General features: G+C 39.0%; 1 protein-coding gene across 2 annotated transcripts in view; it reads right to left on the bottom strand.

Moving 5' to 3' along the window:
- Positions 1-26,350, bottom strand: part of ROCK1 (Rho associated coiled-coil containing protein kinase 1) — a 137,961-nt gene that overhangs the window by 100,815 nt on the left and 10,796 nt on the right. For both annotated transcript variants that reach the window (XR_011472175.1, XM_070420534.1), the window contains exon 2: positions 9,040-9,121. Coding sequence is in view for 1 of the 2 variants with exons in the window: in XM_070420534.1 (XP_070276635.1) it covers positions 9,040-9,121 (82 nt within the window). In the remaining variant the exon portion in view is untranslated. The remainder of the gene's footprint in view (positions 1-9,039; positions 9,122-26,350) is intronic.

Raw genomic sequence — 26,350 nt, 5'->3', positions numbered from 1 at the left:
TTGAGTCCGCAGGCCGACGCTCTATCTACTGAGCCAAACCGGCTAGGGCAGCACATTATGCTTCGATTGGTTGAATGGATGACCAGACGACTGGACACTTAGCATATTAGGCTTTTATTATATAGGATATAATTACTTGGAAAATATAATAACTTAGAAAAATAAATAAAAACTTTAGATACAACCCTTTTACAATGACACATGTAATATACCCCTTAATACAGTGATACAATGTTTTACCCTTTACAATAAGAGAATAGAAAGAACTTTATTTTCTACAGCTCAATTGAAATTATTTCGTTCTTATTGTGTGTGGCTTGTTTGTTGATTTATTTGTATGTTTATTTTGATGTGATGATTTTGTATAGTAGGACAGAAATCAATATTTTGAGGAAATTTAAGGAGCAATGATTAAATATATCAACTCTAGGAGAGTGGTTAACTCTGGAAGAGGAAGACATGAGGCTGAAGATTTAGTTGTTACTTAACTTTCTTTTCTTTTTTTTTCTAATTCTCACCTGAGAATATGTTTTTCAGAACAGAAAGGGGGAGGAGAAGAAACATTGATGTGAGAGAGAAAGAGCAATTGGTTGCCTCCCATACACACCTTGACCAGGTATCTAACCCAAAACCCCGTATGTACCCTGACCAGGAATCAAACCCAAGACCCCCTCAGTGGATGGGACAAAGCTTCAACCACCTGAGTCACACCAGCCAGTGCTGTACCTTAACATTTTCTTTAAAATAAAATACCAGAAACAAATAGGGCAAAATGTTAACTATGAGGTTAATTATGATGATCAGTGCTCAGATATCTGATATATATGTAGTAATCAAGAATAATTTTTAAAAAACTAATGATCATGCCCAAACTCTATCAACAAAGAAATACTTTTTAGATCATCTCTAACAAGTCAGCATTTAACCTCAAAAACATTTAACAAATATTTAATGAGTACCTAATATTCAATTGGGTTTAAGAGTAAAAATACAAGTCCCCTGCTCTGATGACATTTACAATCTACTGATGAGGAAGAAGGGGAATATAACAATCAAATAACCACACAAATAAATATAATCTAACTGTGGTAAATGCACAAGATGCCATGAAAATATACAGCCAGCAGCAGGGCACCTGACTAGCCCAATGGGTTAGGAAACTAAAGTGAAGGCTTATTTGAAATTTAAAGGATAAAGACTCCTTTAGCTGGATGGGATTGGAAGGAATTCTAGGAAAGGCAAACAACTTCTAAAAAGTCTGCGGAGGAGATGTCAAGGTACTTTCCAGGAAATAAAGGTACCTTGTATGGCTGCGGTGTAAGCAAACGAGGAGAGTAGTACAGAAAAGAATGTAACTTGAAAGGTCATACAGTGCCACATTAGGAAAATAAAAAAGGCTGGGAGTGAGATGTGATTTATTCAAATCAGCAATTTAAAAATAATTCTCTGGCAGCAATGTGGGAACTAACTGTAAATAGGAAAAAAAGTAAATGTACTAGACAGATTCACTGTGATCATTCAAGTGAGATGATGAAGCTTGAACAAGAGTAGATGTTGTAGTAAACAAAGAGAAGTTCAAGCCTCTGCCTGAAGACTGTCACTGGTCAGAAATCTATATTTATCTGTCTTTTCTTTGGTTACTTATCTGGCAACTCCACTATTCTCCAAAGCTTTTCTAAAGATCCTCAATCACATCAGCATGTTAATTCAAAATTCTAGGTTGTAATCTGCCTAGACCTGGGGGGATAAACTAATTTAAAGTGGCTCAAATTTCTTCTCTTTCCCTAAACTTCAATTCCTTTATTTTTAAAACTTACACAAATGACAACAACAACAAACAAACAGGACACAATGTAATTCTTTTTTATCTAATCCTTTAACCCAAAAGGTCCAACCTGCCATTTCAGTCTTTTCCCTCATCTGTCCTCCTTACCCCTTCCTGCTCATCACAAACCAAGTTCAATTTATAGCAAACTCCTAGTTCCTGAAAGGTATCATGCTACTGATATCAAACAAATGCTGTTTCTTCTCTACCTGAACTGTTCTTCCTCAATTGAGAAATCTAGCCCACCTTTTAAGAATCAACTCAAATGTTACTTTCTGAATTCTCTTATTCCCTTCAAGATCTATGTATCATTACATTCTCTACAAACTTCCACAATTATAAAGGGATTTATAAGTTACTATTTGCTTCTGTGTGTATCTCCCTCCACAAGAGGTAAGAGCTACAGTTTTAAAGAAAAAAGATCTTCATATTTTTAGTGACTGGACATTCAAAAAGTAATCCAATATTAAATGGTCTCACGTAGAGGATTTGTTATTTTCTCATACATCTTAAACTCATAACTCTAAAAAGGGGAAAGTTTGCAGCGGTTCTCAACCTGTGGGTCGTGACCCCTTTGGCGGTCGAACAACCCTTTCATAGGGGTCGCCTAAGACCATCTTGCATATCAGATATTTACATTATGATTCATAACTGTAACTACATTACAGTTATGAAGTAGCAACATAAATAATTTTATGGTTGGGTCACAACATGAGGAACTGTATTTAAAGGGCCAGAAGGTTGAGAACCACTGGTTTAGAGAAAAGAAATTACTTTTACTGTCTTCAGAACTTTTCATAAGAACTTTGGATCATCATGGGCTTTTGGCCTAACACAATTTTTATAGATTAATGCTACTCTTTTGCATTTAAACCTGCATGTGTACTCATACTTAATACAGTCATTCACATCCTTTCCAATCTGACCTGTGTAATAACCTTGGTTTCTTTGGCTGCAACCTTCTTATATTTACCCCTTTTTGAAATATCACCTGTCATTTAGAACAGGGGTCCTCAAACTTTTTAAACAGGGGGCAGTTCACTGTCCCTCAGACTGTTGGAGGGCCGGACTATAGTTTTAAAAAAACAACAATGAACAAATTCCTATGCACACTGCACATATCTTATTTTGAAGTAAAAAAACAAAACGGGAACAAATACAATATTTGTATTTGCATGTGTCCCGTGGGCCGTAGTTTGAGAACCCCTGATTTAGAATCACTATTAATAGGATTTGTCTTTTCAATAAACTGGATTAAATTTCCTAAGGGTGGAACACATGCCTGACTGTGCACAGCATTTCTTCCCTTCAAAGGGATGGTTCTCAACTGAGGGTAATTTTGACCTACCGGGGACATCTGGCCAAGACTTGAGACAGTTTTGGTTGTCACAACTGGGGGGCATGGAGATGGGCAAAAGTATGCTACTGGCTTCTACAAGGAAGAGGCCAGGGATGCTACTAAATATACTACATTGCAAAGACCAGCCCCCAACAAGGAAGACTTATCTGACCCAATATTTCAACAGTGTCCCTGGTCTAATGTAAACTGAGTGCTTTGTCTCAAGGTCCCTATCACCTCCCAAATGCTAAATCAATTCAGCCTTTTGATCACAAAACCAGAATAGCAATTACTCTCATCACTTTCTCAACAATTAAATTATTGGCAAAGCAAGTAAACATTTCATCAATTGTTCTGTATGCTTTTATAAGTGGACAGTAGCAGCTATTTTTTTTCTTTTCTTTTTCTTTTATTATCTAAAGTTTTACATATGTCTCCTTTTTCTCCACTTGACCCCCCCCCCCCACCTCCCCACCACATTCATTCCCACCCCAGGCAAGCCCTCACTGCCTCAGTGTCTATGTCCATTGGTTATGTTAATATGCATGCATACAAGTCCTTTGGTTGCTCTCTACCCTCCTCCCCCTATCATTTGTCTCTAGATCGATCTATTCTTGTACATCAAATTATGTTGATTATTACATCCCACATATGAGTGAGATCATGTGATATTTATCTTTCTCCGATTGGCTTATTTCGCTTAGCATAATGCATTCCAGTTCCATCCAGGCTGTTGCAAATGTTAAAAGTTCCTTCTTTTTTATAGCGGCATAGTATTCCATTGTGTAGATGTACCACAGTTTTTTAATTCACTCATCTGCTGATGGGCAATTAGGCTGTTTCCAAATCTTAGCTATTATAAATTGTGCTGCTATGAACATAGGGGTGCATATATCCTTTCTGATTGGTGTTTCTGGTTTCTTGGGATATAGTCCCAGGAGTGGGATTACTGGGTCAAATGGCAGTTCCATTTTTAACTTTTTGAGGAAACTCCATACTGTCTTCCACAGTGGCTGTACCAGTCTGCATTCCCACCAGCAGTGCACGAGGGTTCCCTTTTCTCCACATCCTTGCCAGCACTTGTCGTTGATTTGTTGATGACAGCCATTCTGACAGGTGTGAGATGGTATCTCATTGTTTTGATTTGCATCTCTCGGATGATTGGTGACTTTGAACGTGTTTTCATGTCTTTTGGCCTTCTGTATGTCCTCTTTCGAAGTGTCTATTTACATCCTTTGACCATTTTTTGATTAGATCGTTTATCTTCCTTTTGTTAAGTTGTACGAGTTCTCTGTAAATTTTGGAGATTAAGCCCTTATCAGAAATATCATTGGCAAATATGTTCTCCCATGCAGTGGGCTTTCTTGTTTTGTTGATGGTTTCTTTTGCTGTGCAGAAGCTTTTTATTTTGATGTAGTCCATCAAAATAAATTTTCTCCTTAGTCTCCACTGTCCTAAGAGCTGTGTCTGTAAAGATATTGCTGCGACATATGTCTACTATTTTGCTGCCTATGGAGTCTTGTAGGATTTTTATGGTTTCCCGTCTTACATTTAAGTCCTTTAGCCATTTTGAGTTTGTTTTTGTGTATGGTGTAAGTTGGGTGACCTAGTTTCATTTTTTTGCATGTATCTGTCCAAATTTCCCAGCACCATTTATTAAAGAGACTGTTTTGGCTCCATTGAATGCTCTTGAGTCCTTTGTCAAATATTAATTGAGCGTAATGGCTTCTGTTGATTTCTGGATTTTCTGTTCTGTTCCATTGGCCTATACGTCTGTTCTTGTGCCAGAACCAGGCAGTTTTGAGAACCGTGGCTTGGTAATATAGCTTGATATCTGGTATTGTGATCCCTCCAACTTTGTTCTTCTTTCTCAGGATTACTGTGGCTATTCGAGGTCTTTTATTATTCCAGATGAATTTTTGGAGAGTTTGTTCTAGATCTTTGAAATATGCCTTTGGTATTTTAATGGGGATTGCATTGAATCTGTAGATTGCTTTGGGTTTTATGGACATTTTAATGATGTTAATTCTACCAATCCATGAACATTGTATGTTCTTCCATTTGCTTATGTCTTCCTCTATCTCTTTTTTCAATGTCCTGAAGTTTTCTGAGTACAGGTCATTTACATCCTTAGTTAAGTTTATTCCTAGGTATCTTAATTTTTTTGGTGCAATGGTAAATGGGATTGTTTTTTTAATTTCTCTTTCTGTGGGTTCATTATTGGTGTATAAAAAGGCCATAGATTTCTGGGTGTTAATTTTGTATCCTGCTACGTTGCCAAATTCATTTATTAGGTCTACTAGATTTTTGATGGAGTCTTTGGAGTTTTCTATGCATAGTATCATGTCATCTGTGAACAGGGAGAGTTTTACTTCTTCTTTTCCAATTTGGATGCCTTTTATTTCTTTTTCTTGTCTGAGCGCTACGGCTAGCACTTACAGTACTATATTGAACAGAAGTGGTGATAGTGGGTATCCCTGTTTTGTTCCTGTTCTTAGGGGAAATGAGTTTAGTTTTTGCCCACTGAATATGATGTTGGCTGTAGGTTTGTCATATAGGCTTCTATTGTGTTGAGGTGTGATTCCTCTATTCTTGCTTTGCTGAGAGTTTTTATCAAGAAAGGGTGTTGGATTCTGTCAAATACTTTTTCTGCATCGATTGCTATGATTATGTGATTTTTGTCTCTCAGTTTGTTTATGTGATGTATATCACATTAATTGATTTGCGGATATTGTACCATCCTTGCATCCCTGGAATAAATCCCACTTGGTCATGGAGTATGATCTTTCTAATGTAATGCTGAATCCAATTTGCTAGAATTTTGTTGAGGATTTTAGCATCTATGTTCATCAAGGATATTAGCTTGTACTCTTTTTTTGTGGTGTCTTTATCTGGTTTTTGGATTAGGGTAATTCTGGCTTCATAGAAAGAGCTTGGAAGTGTGCCTTCCTCTTGAATTTTTTGGAATAATCTGAGGATAGGTTTTAGTTCTTTGAATGCTTGGTAGAACTCCCCTATAAAGCTGTCTGGACCAGGGCTTTTGTTTGCTAGAAGATTTTTGATCACTGCCTCAATTTCTTCAGTAGTTATTGGCCTATTCAGGTTTAGTGATTCTTCTTGATTGAGTTTTGGGAGCTTGTATTTTTCTAAGAATCTGTCCATTTCATCTAGGTTGCCCATTTTGTTGGAATAGAGTTGTTCATAGTATTTTTTCATAATCGTTTGTATTTCTGTGGGATCAGTTGTTACTTCACCTCTTTCATTTCTGATTTTGTTTATTTGGGTCCTCTTTCTTTGCTAGCAGCTGTCTATTAACTACCATAGCTATCATGCTGCTTTTGTAATCGGTATTAGGAAAGATAGATATATATAGATATAGATATAGATATAGATATAGATATAGATATAGATAGATATATATTACACTACCATAAAATATAATTACTGAACTTATTTTTTTTTAAATCCAAACAAATGCTTTCTACCATATTTTTACTCTTAGGTTCATGGGTTTCCTTTTTTAAAAAAAAATATGTTTTTATTTATTTCAGAGAGGGGGAGGGAGAGAAAGATAAACATTGATGATGAGAATCATTAATTGGCTGCCTCCTGCACACCCCCCATTGCGGATTGAGCCTGCAACTTGGGCATGTGCTCTTGACTGCCAATAATACATCTCATTGGGGATTAATATCCAAAATTTATAAAGAACTCAGACAACACTAAACACACAATCCAATTAAAAAATGGACAGAGGACCTGAGTAGATATTTCTCCAAAGAGGACAGACAGATAGATGATCAATAGACATATGAAAAGATGCTCAACATCATGAATTGTCGGAGAAATGCAAATTAAAACCACAATGAGATATCATCTCACACCTGTCAGAATGGCTATCATCAATAAATCTACAAACAAGTGTTGGCAAGGATGTGAAGAAAAGAAAACCCTTGTGTACTGTTGGTGGGAATGCAGACTAGTGCAGCCACTATGTAAAATAGTAAGTATGAAGGGTCCTCAAAAAATTAAAAATGAAACTGCCTTATAAAGCACAAATTTCACTTCTGGGTATACATTCGAAGAAACACAAAAACACTAATTCAAAAGAATATATGCACCTCTATATTCACTGAAGCGTTATTTACAATAGCAAAGATACACCAAGAGCCCATAAATACATGACTGGATAAAGAAGATGTGGTACACATATACAATGGAATGTTATTCGCCCATTAAAAAGAATGAAATCTTTCCATTTTGACAATATGGATGGGAGGATATGCTAAGTGAAATAAGTCAGTCAGAGAAACACAAATACCATGAATTCATGTATTATGTGGAATCTAAAGAACAAAATAAATTAGCAAACAAAACTGAAACAGATTCAGACACAGAGGACAGACTGATGGTTGACAGAGGGAAAAGGGTATAGGGGATTGGGTAAAAAAAGCTAAGAAGATTAAGAAGTACAAATATGTAATTACAAAATAGTCATACGATATAAAGAACAGCATATAGAATACAGTCAATAATATTGTAATAACTATGTATGATGCCAGGTGGGTACAGGAAGTATCAGGGGAATACTTTATAAAGTATATGATATCTAACCACTATGTTGTATACCTGAAACTAATACAAAATAACATTGAATGTAAACTGTAATTGAAAAATAAAATTTAAGAAAAGTTTCAGGAACAAAAAATAAAAATAAAGGCCAGGCTAAAATACACAATACACAGGTTTATCAATTAAAACAGTTTATATTTTCATTTTACCAGTATTTTACTTCTTTTGTGATTACTGATGTTCCTACTTATAAAATGTAACATAGAGGCATACTTAATATTATGAATGAATGTTGCATAGCAAAAGGAGTAACAAATTAAGAAAACAGGTATTCCAATTCTTGCTACCCTAACTCTACAAAGTTACACACTCCCCTTTGTATTAATGAGCATTTATCCTTTGTCTCCCATCAAATAGGAAATGGTCATGTTTCTCCACCTTCTTGGTTATTTTGCCACATCGTTAAGTAGGGAGGTAACCAAATGTAAACAAGGATAAAAATTTCCTGCAATTTCAGTTAAGATGTGAGAAATTTTAAAAAACCTTTATACTTACAAGTGTACAAATGATAAAAGAAATTACAACAAAGTAAAAACGTTTGAATTCTTAGAAAAATAAAACTTTTATAACCAAACATATGTAACCAAAATTGAAAGACAACACAAAAACCAACCCAATCTAAATATATCAATATGTATGGTTTAGGAAACTGAAATAAAGAAATGGAATAGGGAAGATTTTATGATCTAAAATCTTATTATCAAGTTCTTGAAACAATTTCAATAAGTTCTTTAATCAAAATTTTAAATGATCATGTCTAATATTGTCCAAAATAATGTTTTTAGAAAAGAGTATCTGTAAAAATTAAATAAAAGCCCACTTTCACAAAGAAAATTCCTATATCTCAGGTGGGATTTTCATATGTAATCTATTTTTACTTGCAAGTATTTAAAATATAATAGCTAATTCATTTATAACAGAAAAATAGAGAATAAATATAACCTTACTGAAATTTAATGTGCATGTATATACAATATATATATATATATATATATACGCTTATTTTAATATATTTATTTTAGCCTTTTACTTTTCATTCCCTAATCTGCAAAATATTTTATAGATTCTCCTAATAAGCACCCAAACTGACTAATAAAGTTTCTTTCCCATTTCATTCATTTTATGTACAAACTATTGATGAAATAACCAAAGAGTACATAGAAGGGGGGAAAAGGGCTTGAATTATCTAAGTCAAGATTTCATTATATATAATCTGTAATTAACCTCCACAAAAATTACTTACATCTGCTTAAAAAGTTGTCAATATTTTTGTTTTTTCTTAAGGCAGGAAAATCCAAATCATATACCAAAGCATCCAATCCATCCTAAACAAATAAACAAACAAACAGTTAGTTTTCTGGATCACTCTATGAACTTTCCTTTTTTATGAGTAAAGAATAAAATATATCTCTTAATTTGTAATTAGCTCTCTCTCTCTCATACATCTTGAATTCACTTGACACTTTATATAAGGTTACATGAGTACTGGGATAAAAGAACATTTGCTTTTATTTCATATATAGATTTTTCACATTCTAACTCTCCCAGACAGAGGAGCAGCAACATACCACTAATTGGCTACAACTGACTTCAACACATGCCTTTTTCCCCTCATGAGGGCATAACATTTTACTTTTCTCTCTCACTTACTACTGCATTTATCTTTATTTGAGATAGTCATCAAACACAAATGGCCTATCTTTGTGCCTACACATATTTTACAAGTACCTAAATAGTAGTTCCTGAAGTTTAGTGTAAAATAAATTCAGCAATTAGATATACTTTTAATTATAAAAATACTAGGGGCCCAGTGCACGAATTCGTGCACCTTGAAAGGAAGGTGGGCCATGAGGCTGCTCTGGACACAGGGGCAGGTCCTGACCCATCCTCTGCGCCCATCCCCGGCCCCTCCCACCGCGGCCCCCAGTCCCCTGTATGCCTGCAACCCGACTCCCGCTGCCGCTGCTGCTCCCATGCACTGAGGGCACTGGCCCCACTCACACCCACTGACAATGTAGAGCAATTGGGGCTGGCGCCAGCAGCAGGTGCAAGCGGGGCCAGCGCCATCAGTGGGTGTGAGTAGTGGCTGCTGCCCCAATCGCTCCTCAGGAGCAGAAGGAGGTGGAGAAGCCCTCAGGGGTGATCCGGGCCGGCAGCCGCTGCTCACACCCGCTGACAGTGCTGAGCGATCGGGACCAGTGCTGGGCACTGGCAGCGGGTACAAGTGGCGGCTCCAGTGCCAGCTGCGGGTGAAGGCAGGGCTGTCGCTGGCAGTGGGTGCGAGCAGGGCTGGCGCCAGGAGTGGGTGCAAGTGGCGGCTGCCAGCCCTGATCGCCCCTCAGGAGCAGGGGGAGGTGGAGAAGCCCTGAGGGGCGACCAGGGCTGGCAGCTGGTGCTCGCACCCGCTGATGGCGCTGAGTGATCAGGGCCGGCGCTGGGTGCCAGCAGTGGGTGCGAGTGGTGGCTCTGGCACTAGCAGCAGGTGTGAGGGGGGCCAGCACCGGCAGCAGGTGCGAGCACCCTGCAGGACTGCAGCATGTGGGAGCAAAGAATTTCCAGTAACCACCAGAGGCTTGCTCCAATGACAGCGACCGATGCCCAACCTTAGTCTGGTGCCCTCCCATACCTGTTCCACCATCCCATCGCGGCCAATGCCCGCCATGTTCCATGGTCTGCTACCTGTTGCCGACGCCTGCTATATTCTGTGTGTGCCCCTGGTGGTCAACGCACATCATAGTGACCAGTTGTTCGGTTGTTCCGCCGTTCGGTCTATTTGCATATTAGGGTTTTATATATATAGATATTGGGTTTTAATAAGGGTTCTTTTTCTTTCCTTGAAGCACTTTCTAGGGCAGCCATTAGTAAAGGACAAACAGAGGCGTTTACTTTTACTTCTAAGCCAGTGCAGGGCAATGTGAAGGTGTAACAATCAGTTATGTGGGAATGCGATAGGAGGAACATTCCGATAACCCAAGTAATCTTCATTTTATTTAGCTGGAGAAATCTAGTTTGCCCCAGTAGAGCCCCAAAATAAAGAAAGGAGCAGCAAAAGAAGATGCACCTTCTGCAAACCCTGTACAGTCGTGTTCATAAAAGGAGAAAAAAAAATAGAGAATATAGATTTTATACTTTGTGTTAAGCCACAGGTGTGAATCACCCAGTTATTGTAGAATACTTAAAATATTCTCCTACAAAATCAAAAAAACAGAGTCAAAGCTTTAAAATATACCAATGCATGAACTGGAAACTGACAATGGAGAAGAAGGCTAATAATACCAACGTTGTTGACTGCTTGAAGAGATCAACCCGCCCTTATTGTCTTTTCAAAATTCAGAGATTTGTGCATATCTGAAGGAAAAACTGCTCCACTAAAACAAGTTTATCTATCCCTGAGATACATTTATTAGAGTCTTAATAAGCCATTTGAACATTTGTTCATTCTTTTTACAGAAAGAGATGAGAATCTTTATATGAGAACTAGAAGCCTGGTGCATGAAAATCGTGCACTCAGGCAGTGGAGGGGCCTCAGCCCATCCTGCGCCCTCTCGCAGTCTGGGAGCCCTTGCAGAGGTTCTCAACCTGTGGGTTGCGACCCCTGAAAATACATCCTGCATATCAGATATTTACATTACGATTTATAAAAGTAGCAAAATTACAGTTATGAAGTAGCAACAAAAATAATTTTATGGTTGGGGATCACCACAACATGAGGAACTGTATTAAAGGGTTGCAGCATGAGGAAGATTGAGAACCACTGTTAGGGGATGTCCAACTGATGGCCGGCAGTTGAACATCCTTAGCGCTGCCTCAGAGGCAGGAGAGGCTCCCGCCACCGCTGCTGCATTTGCCATCCGTGAGCCTGGTTTCTGGCTGAGTGGCGCTCCTCCTGCATTGAGTGTCTGCCCCCTGGTGGTCAGTGTGCATCATAGTGACTGGTCATTTCACCATTTGGTCGATTTGCATATTAGCCTTTTATTATATAGGATTTTTTTAGAAAGACCAGCTGATGTTTGGTTTGTTCTAAATAGAAAAAAACCAAACCACTAAATATTTGAATTAACTGTTTTCTAGGAAAAGGTAAATTAAAGATGAATATATTTTTTTTACATTTTGACTAGATTTTAAGTTATGCCAGACACCACAGTTAATATCTCATTTTCTTCTACAGTGCCTTAAAAAATAACCTGGACAAGTAGGCATAAAAGGTACAATAAAGCTACAATTTTTATGTTCAATAGCAAAGGCATTACAATATCCTAGAAATAATATTTTTCTTAGACTAGACACTAAGTTTCAATGTATCGTGTCACTCCAAAAAATAATATGGACTACAGGAGAGTGCAAGCACAGTATTCCCGCCCCCCCCCCTGCCCCCTTTTTCCATGGTTTCAGTTACCCATGGTCAACCCTGGTCCAAAAAATATTAAATGAAAAATTCCAAAAATAAACAATTCAAGTTTTAAATTTTGTGTCATTATGAGTAGCACAATGAAATCTCACACCATCCACTCCATCCCGCCAGGGACATGAACCATCCCTTTGTACAGAGTATCTACATGTATATGCCACCATCCCCTTTAATCACTTAGGAACCATCTTGGTTATCAGATCACTGTTGTGGTATCCCTATGCTGGTCTCTTATTTTACTTAATAATGGCTTCAAAGTGTAAGAGCAGTGATGCTGGCAATTCAGATATGACAAAGAGAAGCCATTAAGTGTATGTATGTATAGAAAAAAAAAAGTACATATAGGGTTCAGTACTATCTGCAGTTTCAGGCATCCACTGGGGGTCTAGAATACATTCCCTGTGGATAAGGGGGACTACTATACTATTAGCTACACAAGAACAATTTCAGGCCAAATTATGACATCTTAACGTTGTCTGGGAAATGCAAGTAGGTACAGTACGATAACCTCAATATATCATTATACTTTATGATAACTATTATTTTAAGAACCCCTAACAAACACTTACTTCCAAAGACACATCCAGTTTTAAAAGGTTCAGAACATCTAAATTTATATTAGCTCAGATTATTTTCTAATATCAAATAAAACTTTAAACAGTGAGGGATATATTAAATTTTAGCTCTCTTTGGTAAACATATTTAAAATAATTGCCTCCATTCTTACTCCAAGTAAGATTTTAGAAAAATTACTGAATGTTAGATAGAAAAGAACCTCAAAATTTACCTTAATGCCCTCATTTTATACCCAAGGCAAATAACAACCAGAAATATTAACTGACTTGCCGAATGCCACACAGCTAACTGGTAAGCTGTGAAAGATCAAAATACTAACTCTTAGTCTAGTAGTTAGAGATATAAATAACATGGTCATAAAAACATAATTTTAAAAATCTCATTTTCTTAAAAATGAAATTAGGGACTCGACCAAGATGGCGGCATAGGTAAACACCGGAGACTGCTGCCGCAAACAACCACTTCAAAAATACAACTAAAAGACAGAACGGACATCACCCAGAACCACAGGAAGGCTGGCTGAGGAGAGACTCTTCAACTAGAAGGAAAGACAGCAGTGTCCCGAGGCTCAGAGGAGGCGCAGTGTGGAAAATTTAAAGGTGCGGAGGTGCGCGCGAAAAGCGGGCTGGTGGCTGAGGGCGCAGTTGTCGTTTTTGGTCGGGAGTGAGTCTCAGACTTTGGGCTCCAGATCCAGGCGAGTCTCTAGGGACTCAGACTCAGACGGGAGAAGCAGGATTGTCCGGCATCAGTTGGAACCTAAGGGCAGCTTTCTCTCCAAAGTTTGCAGCGGCTGCCGGGGTTCTGAGAAGCAGAGCTTCAGGGAACGGGACTGAGAGCAGCCATAACTGCTCCCTCCGCCCACCCTGCTGATCCCTTGCGACCCGCCCCGCCCAAGCCCTGAGCAGAGCCATTTGCTGGATCGCCTCAGGCAAAGGCTAGATTAGCACCTCTCCAGAGGACAGAAGTTTTCCCGGGCAGACACAGGTGATTCTCACAGCCAGTCCGCCGGGTGGTCAAATCCCTCTAGTATTAACTACAACAATCAAGGCTTAACTAGAACAAGACTGCGCACAAAGACCACAAGGGGGTGCACCAAGAAAGCATAAAAAATGCGGAGACAAAAAAACATGACAGAAATGGAGGATATGGAGCTAAAAAACGCAATTTTGAGGGCTTGCAATAAACTTGTGGAGAGCCTCACGAAAACTAATGAGACCCTCGATGCTACAATAAAGAAACTAGAAATTAAGCATACACGGACTGAAATAAAGAATATTATACCCAATAGCAGACCAGAGGAGCGCAAGAATCAAGTCAAAGATTTGAAATGCGAAGAAGCAAAAAACACCCAACCGGAAAAGCAAAATGAAAAAAGAATCCGAAAATACGAAGATATTGTAAGGAGCCTCTGGGACACCTTCAAGCGCACTAATATCAGAATAATAGGGGTGCCAGAAGATGAGAGACAGCAAGATATTGAAAACCTATTTCAAGAAATAATGGCAGAAAACTTCCCCCACCTGGTGAAAGAAATGGACTTACAGGTCCAAGAAGCGCAGAGAACCCCAAACAAAAGGAATCCAAAGAGGACCACACCAAGACACATCATCATTAAAATGCCAAGAGCAAAAGACAAAGAGAGAATCTTAAAAGCAGCAAGAGAAAGACAGTCAGTTACCTACAAGGGAATTCCCATACGACTGTCAGCTGATTTCTCAACAGAAACTTTGCAAGCCAGAAGGGAATGGCAAGAAATATTCAAAGTACTGAATACCAAGAACCTACAACCAAGATTACTTTATCCAGCAAAATTATCATTCAGAATTGAAGGTCAGATAAAGAGCTTCACAGATAAGGAAAAGCTAAAGGACTTCATCACCACCAAACCAGTATTATATGAAATGCTGATAGGTATCCTTTAAGAAGAGGAAGAAGAAAAAGGTAAAGATACAAATTGTGAACAACAAACATGCATCTATCAACAAGTGAATCTAAGAATCAAGTGAATAAATAATCTGATGTACAGAATGAACTGGTGATTACAATGAATCAAGGACATAGAAAGGGAATGGACTGACTATTCTTGGGGGGAAAAGGGGAATGGGAGATGCGGGAAGAGACTGGACAAAAATCATGCACCTATGGATGAGGACAGTGGGTGGGGAGTGAGGGCGGAGGGTGGGGTGGGAACTGGGAGGAGGGGAGTTATTGGAAAAAAAAAGAGGAACAAATGTAATCTGTACAATAAAGATTTAATAAAATAAAAAAAATTTTAAAAAAATGAAATTAGGAATAAACATATATATATTTAAACCCAATATGCATTCTTCAAAAATCAATAGAAAATCACCAGTCATTCTTCTAATTATAACAGTAAGTACAGCCTGGCCGGCGTAGCTCAGTGGTTGAGCATCAACCTATGGACCAGAAGGTTACGGTTCAATTCCTGGTTAGGGCATATACCCAGGCTGCAGGCTCAATCGCCGTGTGGGGCATGGAGGAGGCAGCCAATCAATGATTCTCTCTTATCATTGATGTTTTTATTTCTCTCTCCTCTACTTTCCTCTCTGAAATCAATAAAAACATGTTAGAAGAAAAAAAAAAACAGAAAGGACAATGGCTAGAACTCAAAATCCTATGTTTTTTCTACTATACCACAAGCTCAAAATCCTAAATTTTCTCTACTATACTATTACTTCCTCTTCTGCATAACCTTCCCTAAACTACCTATTAAAACTCCTTATTATTATGCCCAGCCGGGTGTAGCTCAATGGTTGAGCGTCGACCCAGGAACCAAGAGGTCGCCGGTTCGACTCCTGGTCAGGTCACATGCCCAGGTTGCAGGCTCGATCCCAAGTGGGGGGCATGCAGGAGGCAGCTGATCAATGATTCTCTCTCATCACTGATGTTTCTATCTCTCTCTCTCCCTCTCCCTTACTCTCTGACATCAATAAAAATATATTTAAAAAAACAACTTCTTATTAGAGTTATTTTTTATTTCAATCTTCACAGCTACATCTCAAGCACCTTGAGCAAGCTATGTTGTAGCTTGCTGGACGGGTAGCATAGTGGATACTGTTGGTATCCTACTCCAATAATTATTTCTACCTTACTAATTTAACCCTAATTTTGTTTCAGCTACTCACCTTCTTTCAAGAGACTATGAGCTTCCAAGGAAGAAGAAATCTTTTCCAGCTCCAAGAGGCTGGTTCTGATTAGTCTAACCCAAGGCAAACATGGAGGCTCATTACTCTTGCCAGTGTTCAGCTTAAAGAGAGGAACATAGTAATAATCTGGTACATGAGACGTGAGGGAAAACCTACAGAAAGGTTTCTGGAAAAAATTCTTCTCTTTTGAAAAGATACATGTAAGATATAGTCGTTCCTTTAACGAAAAATTGTCATGTCTGTATGTGACACCTTAAAGAACAGCAGCCATTTGCATTCTCAAGAGATGTTGGCAGAAAACAAAGCCAAACACAATGAGGACAACAGAGCTAAAGGATGTAAGGAACCTGAGTCCCTGATGTTTGTTGAACCAATGAATTAACCTATTCTATAGCCACTATATCCAGTACATTTTCTTAATACATTTTCCTTATGGCCTAACTCAATTTACATTACATTTTCTATTTCTTGTGACTAAAACCATCCAAACGTAAATACACAGTAAGAGCTCAATAAATGCCATTGCACTGAAACAGCATTAACCAAGGCAATAGGATTTGTTGCAGTTAAAGGGCAAGAGAACTGCCCATTCAATGGTGAGACCAGGGCAAGATGGGGTTGACAAAAAGTATCACTCTGGTAAATGTTCAGATAACAGGACAGAACTATGAAGAATGATTTTTTGAGCCATCCTATCTAATAATAGACAAACATGGTAATTGACCGTACCTTCGCTACACTTCCCATCGGCTAATCAGTGCGATATGCAAATTAACCATAAACAAAGATGGTGGCTAATTTGCATACTTCAGGCAGGGTGGGACATCGGGAGCCACCATCCAGGCCCCCGTGTGTGAACCCAGGAGCTGCCAGAAAGACAGGCTGCAGGCAAGGCGACCCCCCGGGACCGAGGAGCCGCCTTGCCTGCGGCTGTGATCGTGATGGTGATCGGAAAGCCAGGCCGCAGGCAAGGCGTCCTCCTGGAACCCAGGAGCCCGTCGGCAAGGTCTGCAGGCAAAGCAGCGATCAAGCTATGAGGGGGAGGATGGGGGGTGGAAGGAGCTACAGGAGCAGCTCTTGCTGGAGACTGAAGACTCCTGCCAGAGCGAGGAACAAGACTGAAGGCTCCAGCCGCAGCAAAGATTGTGTCCAGAGCGAAGATGGAAGGTGGTGGCCAGAGTGAAGGTCTGGGTCCCGAGTGCCAGAGGAAAACTGGTGCTGGCAGCCACGGGAAAGAAGGCCTATTGCACGAATCTTCGTGCAACAGGCCTCTAGTGTTTAATAATAAAATTAATTCCATGGGCTCAAATATTTGAAACATTAAAAAAATAAAGTAAAAGCTTTTTAAAGAAAAAGACACATGAATATTTGTATGCTACTGTTGGAAAGACAAGTCAAATAATCTTTCTGAGCCTCAGTGTTCTCTTTCGTAAAATGAAGATAACTACCTACAACTCATACTAGATTTATGAGAATTAAATAAGTGAAGAATGTGAAGTGTTTGGTCCCTTAGTCCCACTTCCTTTTTTTTATTTCTTTAACTGACATTTGAAGTTCTGTAAATCTCACTAATGATAGAAACGACATACAGAGAAAACAGCCACTGTAGTTAGTGATGTGGTCATAAAAAATTAAGAGTAGCCCGGGCCAGCATGGATTCATGGTTAGAGCATCAGCCTGTGTACCAGAAGGTCTCAGGTTCAACTCCTAGTCAAGGGCATGTACAGGGGTTGCAGGTTCAATCCCTGCCCCTCCCCCCCATGCACCCATTGGGGTGCATGTGGGAGGCAACCAAATCAATGTGTTTCTCTCATAGGATGTTTCTCTACCTCTCCTCTTCTCTCTTCTCTGTCTCTCTCCCTCCCAGGACCCTTCCACTCTCTAAAAATCAATGGAAAAATATCCTCACTCTTCCAGTGAGCATTAAAAAAAAACAAACAAAAAACAAGAACAACTTAAGAATAAATCTTAGGTCAATATGTTAAACCCTTCCCCACTGTAGTAATTCCATCTATGATTTTTTTTTAAACATGGGGCATCTGACTTTTGCTAGACCACAGAATTTGATCATGCATTTGTTAATGGAAACTAGCTGCCTCCACTAACTGTGTAAGGACACTAGGTGTTTGGACTTACAGTTGTATGAGATGGTATATGGCTTTTCAGTATCATCCATAAGCAAAAATTATATGCCTTTTATCAGAGAAATAGAATGGGCAAGAAGGTATTCTTCTAGCATAATCTAAAACATATAACAACAGTGGCTAAGGGGAGTCAAAACACTGAGGTGGGGGACAAGGACACAGGCTTCCACTTTAATGCAGTGAAGAAGCTACACAAACACAAGGAATGTCTATATGCAGCCATAAACTAGAGCAAGGAATTTGGACTTTTATGCAATACTCCCAAGTTCTGTAAAATAACGACAAATGAGACTTCCCCACTTCCTAAAGTCCATATTATAATACCAGGATTCAGGACCTTAACAGAAATTAACATTCCTCCAAGAGCAAAAACAATTCACAAGGAATGACAGCCAAAGCATGTTGTCCTACGACTTACTTCTTCACTTAATTTTATGATTAAGACATGAAAGAAAGTTACCTTCTACTTTAACAAAATGTCCATCATCTAGCTTAACCATCAATTTAAGATTTGTAGGGGAGAGGACATATAAGACAGGAGCCAATCAATGTCAAAGATTTACAATAATTAAATTATTTAATACTCATGGTTTACTAATGACAGTAGATCAGTCAGAGCAATATATTTTGAAAGAAGCTAATCACACTGGAGAAGTACTTCCACATAAACACACAAAAGTAGGTATATTTAATTATAACATTTTACAAGGACCTCTAAAGAATGAACATTTACATTTCACATTTCTTAAGAAGTACTGGCATTAGGAGAGGGGAAAGCTCCAGTTGTGTTATCTCACAACAGAGCTTAAGCAAAAGGAAAAGCAGGAGCAATTATTCAACTGAACACTGCTGCAAATTCTAGTTCTCTGGATAGTTTTGAATTATAAAAATTAGAGTCCTGTGTAAAATATCATTTAGGATTACATCTACTAGTAATAATACATTTCTTACAAGGTAACCTTACTAGTAAAAGCCTAAGTGGTTGTCACGCCATGATGCCCTCACACCATCATAAGATGGCTTCATGCACAGCAGGCACTCGCAGGTGTGTGGGGCTGGGCTTGAGGCTGCATGCACTGCACAGAGCCTGCCTAGGAACCCCGCCTCTGCGAGGTGAGGCCTGCCTGGGGGTCCTGCCTCCTGGCTCTGCACAACGCAGAAGTGGGACCCCCAACTCCAGCCTACCTCTTTGTGGCAATCCATCGAGGAGCCCCGGATGGGTGAACGGGGCCTACCTCTTTGAGGCAATCGATTGCGGGGCTCCCACACTGTGACAAGGCACAGGCCAGGCTGAGGGACACCACCCCCCTGAGTGCATGAATTTTGTGTACCGGGCCTCTAGTGAGAATATAATGGCACTAGGAAAGGTAAACTATGTATAAAAAAACATTTTTAAGTAAAATTTCAAAATCTAAATGTTTACTATTCTAAACATGAACATGTTTTATGAGAAACTACCAAAAATATCCATTAGTACTATGGCAGCTAAAACCAAGGCTTCCGAAAACCCAAACTACTTCTAAAATAGGCTGACCTTTGGTACTAAAAGACTTCTGTTAAACTTGATGACAGAACATGTACCATTTAAAGAAAATATTTTTGGCACATATAAATCTCTTTGCTGGGTAAAGAGATAAGAAATTTCTCAAGATTAAGCACTAATATGAAAATGAAAACAGAATTTCCTCAGGGAATTTGAACAACTTCTGATGTTAAAAACAATTAAAATTTATTTAACCAGTGTGACATTACTATATATATGACAATGCTTCCTATGACTCATTTTCTCTACATGTATCAACCTCTAAATGGGCACTTTTTTTTTTTTTAAATATATATTTTATTGATTTTTTTACAGAGAGGAAGGGAGAGAGATAGAGAGTTAGAAACATCGATGAAAGAGAAACATCGATCCGCTGCCTCCTGCACATCTCCCACTGGGGATGTGCCCGCAACCCAGGTACATGCCCTTGACCGGAATCGAACCTGGGACCTTTCAGTCCGCAGGCCAACGTTCTATCCACCGAGCCAAACCGGTTTCGGCTAAATGGGCACTTTTGAATCAGTCCCCAACTAAGTTACTTAAGTCTACACTTAGTTGGGGACTGATTCGGAAGTGCCATTGTACATTTTACTAAATATTTAGAATACTCAATTTTTTTGCACTATAATTGTCCTAAAGAACATCGGCATGTATATAGTGCCAAATAGGCCTTCCTCTATCTCTAAAAATCAATTTTAAAATATTGTTTAAAATTCTTAAAATATTATCAAATAGAATTCAGCAATATATAAAAGCAATCGTACACCATAACCAATAAAGATGTAAAAGTTCTTAGTTTCCAAAGATCTATTCCAAAGATTCAATACTTATTCAATATTCAAAAATCAACAAGCAACCAGCATTATTTACAATAGCAAGACATAGAAGCAACCTAAGTGTCCATCAATGGATGAACAGATAAAGAAACTGTGGTATATATACATACAATGGAGTATTATCAGGCCATTAAAAAACAGAAGAATGCCAAAACCGGTTTGGCTCAGTGGATAGAGCGTCGGCCTGCGGACTGAAGGGTCCCGGGTTCGATTCCGGTCAAGGGCATGTACTTGGGTTGCGGGCACATCCCCAGTGGGAGATGTGCAGGAGGCAGCTGATCGATGTTTCTCTCTCATCGATGTTTCTAACTCTCTATCTCTCTCCCTTCCTCTCTGTAAAAAATCAATAAAATATATTTTAAAAATAAATAAATAAATAAATAAATAAAAAAAAATAAAAAACAGAAGAAGAAGGGAATCTTGCCATTTGAGACAACATGGATGGGCCTTGAGGGCATTATACTATGTGAAATAAGTCAAACAGAGAAAGACAAATGCTTTTTATGATCTCTTATATGTGGGATCTAAAACAAATAAATGAAATAATTGATTCCAAAAACCCCCCAAAAATTAAAAAAAAGAAACTTGAACAGTGAGGCAAGAAAGAAGAGCAACAGAAATTATAAATCTATGTTCTTCTCCTTTGAGTTACTTAAAATATTTGACAGTTAAATGCAAAAATAACATTTTCTGATGGGGTTTTTAATGTATAAGACGACTACAACATAAAGGGGAGGGTAAAGGGACCTATATGTGGTAAGGTTTCTATATTCCATATGAAGTACCAGTAGGATTCTAGATAGACTGTGAAAAGCTAATTATGTATATTGAAATTCCTAGAAGAGCAATCACTAAGAAAACTATACAAAAGATATAATCAAGAACACAACAGACAAATTAAAATGGAATACTCAAGAAATTATAAATGAACCAAAAGGAGCCAGAAAAAGAAAACAAAAATGAAAACACAGGGAATAAACACAAAACAAGTAATAAAATGGGAGACTTAAATTCCAATCTATAATGATAAAAGCATAATATGCTGATTAGACCAGACAGCTGAACGAACTTCTGAACGTCATTCCAGACGTCCTTCCAGACGAAGCTGCAGCGGCGGGGGCCAAGGCAGAGGCAGTTAGGAGTGGGCAGGCAGGCAGAGTGGTTAGGGGCGATCAGAGAGGCAGTCGAGTGGTTAGGGGCGATGAGGCAGGCAGGCAGAGGGGTTAGGGATGATGAGGCAGGCAGACAGAGTGGTTAGGGGTGATAAGGCAAGCAGGCAGGTGAGCAGTTAGGAGCCAGCAGTCCTGGATTGCGAGAGGAATGTCCGACTGCCAGCTTAGGCCTGATCCCACAGGAATTGGGCCTAAACCAGCAGTCGGACATCCCCCGAGGGATTGGACATCCCCTGAGGGGTCCTGGATTGCAAGAGGGTGCAGGCTGGGCTGAGGGGGACTCCCCTCCCCCATGCATGAATTTCGTGCACCAGACCTCTAGTGCAGAGGTTCTCAACCTTCTAGCCCTTTAAATAAAGTTCCTCATGTTGTGACCCAACCATAAAATTATTTTTGTTGCTACTTCATAACTGTAATGTTGCTACTGTTATGAATCAAAATGTAAATATTTGATATGCAGGATAGTCTTAGGTGACCCCTGTGAAAGGGTCGTTCGACTGCCAAAGGGGTCGCGACCCACAGGTTGAGAACCGCTGCTCTAGTGTATTAATAATTACATTAAAAGTGAATAGTCTTAGCACACTGATTAAAAGACAAACATAAGCCCTAACCAGTTTGACTCAGCGGATAGAGCGTCGGCCTGCGGACTCAAAGGTCCCAGGTTCAATTCCGGTCAAGGACATGTACCTTGGTTTCGGGCACATCCCCATTGGGGAGTATGCAGGAGGCAGCTGATTGATGTTTCTCTCTCATCGATGTTTCTAACTCTCTATCCCTCTCCCTTCCTCTCTGTAAAAAATCAATAAAATATATTTTTAAAAAAAGACAAACATAAATCCATAACACGTTAATATAAACATCTTGAATACTATTTTTAATTGATAACAATAGCATTATTTTACACTTATACAAATCTCCATTGTCTCATTTAATAGAAGATGGCTGGACTATCAAAGCTATCAATCTGTTGCAATACATTGTCTTGGTTGAGGTAAGAAAATCTGACTTCACATAAATACTTAGTTGGAAAAGAAAAGAGTACATTAACAGCATTTTCAAATATTTGTGGAAGTTGTTTTCCACACCAAACATGACAAGAGGTGTTTCTTAAAGGTCAGTTGCAATATGGAATTTGAAAATGTACATATGAACTTTTTAAAAAATATATTTTTATGTATTTCAGAGAGGAAGGGAGAGGGAGAGAGAGATAGAAACATCAATGATGAGAGAGAATCATTGATTGGCTGCCTCCTGCACACCCCCCACTGGGGACTGAACCTGCAACCTGGGCATGTGCCCTGACCAGGAATCAAACAATGACCTCCTGGTTCATATGTCAACGCTCAACCACTGAGCCACACTGACCTGGCTGTACATATGATCTTTTTGCACCCACTTTGCAACATTAAAATAAATTGGTCTATCTTGCACATTAAGTGGATCTTTTACTCATGGATTATCTTATAACATCATGCATTTGTCAGTTAGAAAAGCTCACTGAAGTATGAACTCTTCCAAAAGTTGACATTTCATCATACAATATTGAAAAATCATATTTAATGTCATTATAAGCCCATGATAAAAGTTTTCAGGCATTAGGAAGCTGTCAAGCTCAGGTAACAGATACAAGTATCCAAAATTCTAATTTTTACCTAAAAACTTTAATTTTCTCACTGACCACAAATATTATCAGTTGTTTTCTAAAAGTCATACTTCAAAATACAGTCAGAATAGGTCGTTCCCAAGTGATACATACATACACATAAGTCATACATAGACATATCCTTCATATCCAAAGGCCATATTACTGATAGTAACAAATAAATGTACAGTTCCGTCATGGTACCATTCATGCCTTAAGCAAGTTTATTTTTCTTTTTTTTTAAGAAGTCCTTTTTTTAAAAAATATATTTTATTGATTTTTTACAGAGAGGAAGAGAGCGGGATAGAGAGTTAGAAACATTGATGAGAAAAAAACAAGATGGCGGCATAGGTAAACACCGGAGTTTGCTGCCTCGAACAACCACTTCAAAAATACAACTAAAAGACGGAACGGACATCACCCAGAACCACAGGAAGGCTGGCTGAGGAGAGATTCTTCAACTAGAAGGAAAGAGAACAGCATACCAAGGCTCAGAGGAGGCGCAGTGTGGAAAATACAAAGGTACGGAGGTGTGCGTGGAGCAGGCTGGTGGTTGAGGGCACGGTTGTCGTTTTCAATTGGGAGGGAGTCTCAGACTCTGAACTCCAGATCCGGGCGAGTCTCTAGGGACTCAGACTCAGACGGGAGAAGCGGGAATGTCTGGCATCGGTCAGAACGTGAGGGCAGCTTTCTCTCCGAGGTTTGCAGCAGTTGCTGGGATTCTGAGAAGCAGAGCCTCTGGGAACGGGACTGAGAGCAGCTATAACTGCTCCCTCCGCCCACCCTATTGATCCCCTGTGACCCGCCCCGCCCAAGCCCTGAGCAGAGCCATTTGCCGGATCGCCTCAGGAAAAGGCTAGATTAGCACCTCTCCAGAGGACAGAAGTTTTCCCACTGCAGACACAGCTGATTCTCACAGCCAGTCGGCCTGGAGGTCAAATCCCTCTAGTATTAACTACAACAATCAAGGCTTAACTAGAACAAGACTGTGCACAAAGACCACTAGGAGATGCACCAAGAAAGCGTAAAAAATGCGGAGACAAAGAAACAGGACAAAACTATCAAGGGAGGATATTGAGTTCAGAACCACACTTTTAAGGTCTCTCAAGAACTGTCTAGAAGCCGCCGATAAACTTATTGAGATCTACAAGAAATCTAATGAGACCCTCGATGCTGTGATAAAGAACCAACTGGAAATTAAGCATACACAGACTGAAATAAAGAATATTATACAGACTCCCAACAGCAGACCAGAGGAGCGCAAGAATCAAGTCAAAGATTTGAAATGCGAAGAAGCAAAAAACATCCAACCGGAAAAGCAAAATGAAAAAGAACCCGAAAATACGAAGATAGTGTAAGGAGCCTCTGGAACAGCTTCAAATGTACCAACATCAGAATTATAGGGGTGCCAGAAGATGAGAGACAGCAAGATATTGAAGACCTATTTCAAGAAATAATGACAGAAAACTTCCCCCACCTGGTGAAAGAAATAGACTTACAGGTCCAGGAAGCGCAGAGAACCCCAAACAAAAGGAATCCAAAGAGGACCACACCAAGACACATCATAATTAAAATGCCAAGAGCAAAAGACAAAGAGAGAATCTTAAAAGCAGCAAGAGAAAGAGACTCAATTACCTACAAGGGAATACCCATACGACTGTCAGCTGGTTTCTCAACAGAAACTTTGCAGGCCAGAAGGGAATGGCAAGAAATATTCAAAGTGCTGAATACCAAGAACCTACAACCAAGATTACTTTATCCAGCAAAGCTATCATTCAGAATTGAAGGTCAGATAAAGAGCTTCACAGATAAGGAAAAGCTAAAGGAGTTCCATCACCACCAAACCAGTATTATATGAAATGCTGAAAGGTATCCTTTAAGAAGAGGAAGAAGAAGAAAAAGGTAAAGATACAAATTATGAACAACAAATATGCAGCTATCAACAAATGAATCTAAGAATCAAGTGAATAAATAATCTGAGGAACAGAATGAACTGTTGATTATAATAGAATCAGGGACATAAAAAGGGAATGGACTGACTATTTTGGGGGGGCGGGGAGGAAGGGGTGTGGGAGATCCGGGAAGAGACTGGACAAAAATCGTGCACCTATGGATGAGGACAGTAGGTGGGGAGTAAGGGCGGAGGGTGGGGTGAGAGCTGGAAGGAGGGGAGTTAAGAGGAACAAATGTAATAATCTGAACAATAAAGATTTAATTAAAAATAAATAAATAAAATAAAATAAAAAGAAACATCGATGAGAGAGAAACATCGATCATCTGCCTCCCAACCAAGGTATATGCCCTTGACCGGAATCGAACCTGGGACCCTTGAGTCCCCAGGCTGACGCTCTATCCACTGAGCCAAACCAGTCAGGGCTAGAAGTCCTTTTTTTTAAAGGTTTATTGAGGTAAATTTACATAAAGTAAAATTCATCCCTTTTTAGGGTTTATTTCTATGAATTTTGTCAAACATATAGTTTACTTATGTAACTACAAACACCACTACCACCGCCACCACAATCAAGATACAGAACAGTTCGACACCCTAAATGTTCCCTCATACTTCTCTGTAGTTAATCCCGCATTCCATGCCCAGCCCCAGATAAATGTTCAGCTCTGTTATATGCCATAAGCCATTTACCAAATACAGGAATATTAATTTTTTAACATTTTCCTAGTTCTCCCATATTTTACTTTATACCTATTTAATGAAATATTACTATTACCTACTGTTAAATTATGTACATGTCATTAATCATAACTATTGTGACTGTTCATTTGATTCTACTTCAAATCACCATGCTTCATAGCTTAGATTGACTACCAACACTCACTTTCCAGATAAGTCAAATCCAGCAAAGATATGCATTAGCAGGCAGCTATTTGAACATTACAATACTCTACAGGTTTGGTCAAAGAACTGGCTGCCATCTCTTATCCAGTCAAGTTCTGGACCACTGCTCCAATCCAATCAATAAACAATCTTTTCCCTACTACTTCAGAGCTAATCTTCCCCCTCTCCATTTTTTACCAATCTCCATACTTTTCAATCAATTTAAATATTTT

This window comes from Myotis yumanensis, unplaced genomic scaffold (genome assembly GCF_028538775.1).
Source record: "Myotis yumanensis isolate MYYU_CA2020_CCGP unplaced genomic scaffold, mMyoYum1.0.hap1 SCAF_7, whole genome shotgun sequence".
Lineage (NCBI taxonomy): Eukaryota > Metazoa > Chordata > Mammalia > Chiroptera > Vespertilionidae > Myotis > Myotis yumanensis.
The sequence above is the reverse complement of the archived record's forward strand: the minus strand, read 5'-3'. Positions and strand labels throughout refer to the sequence as shown.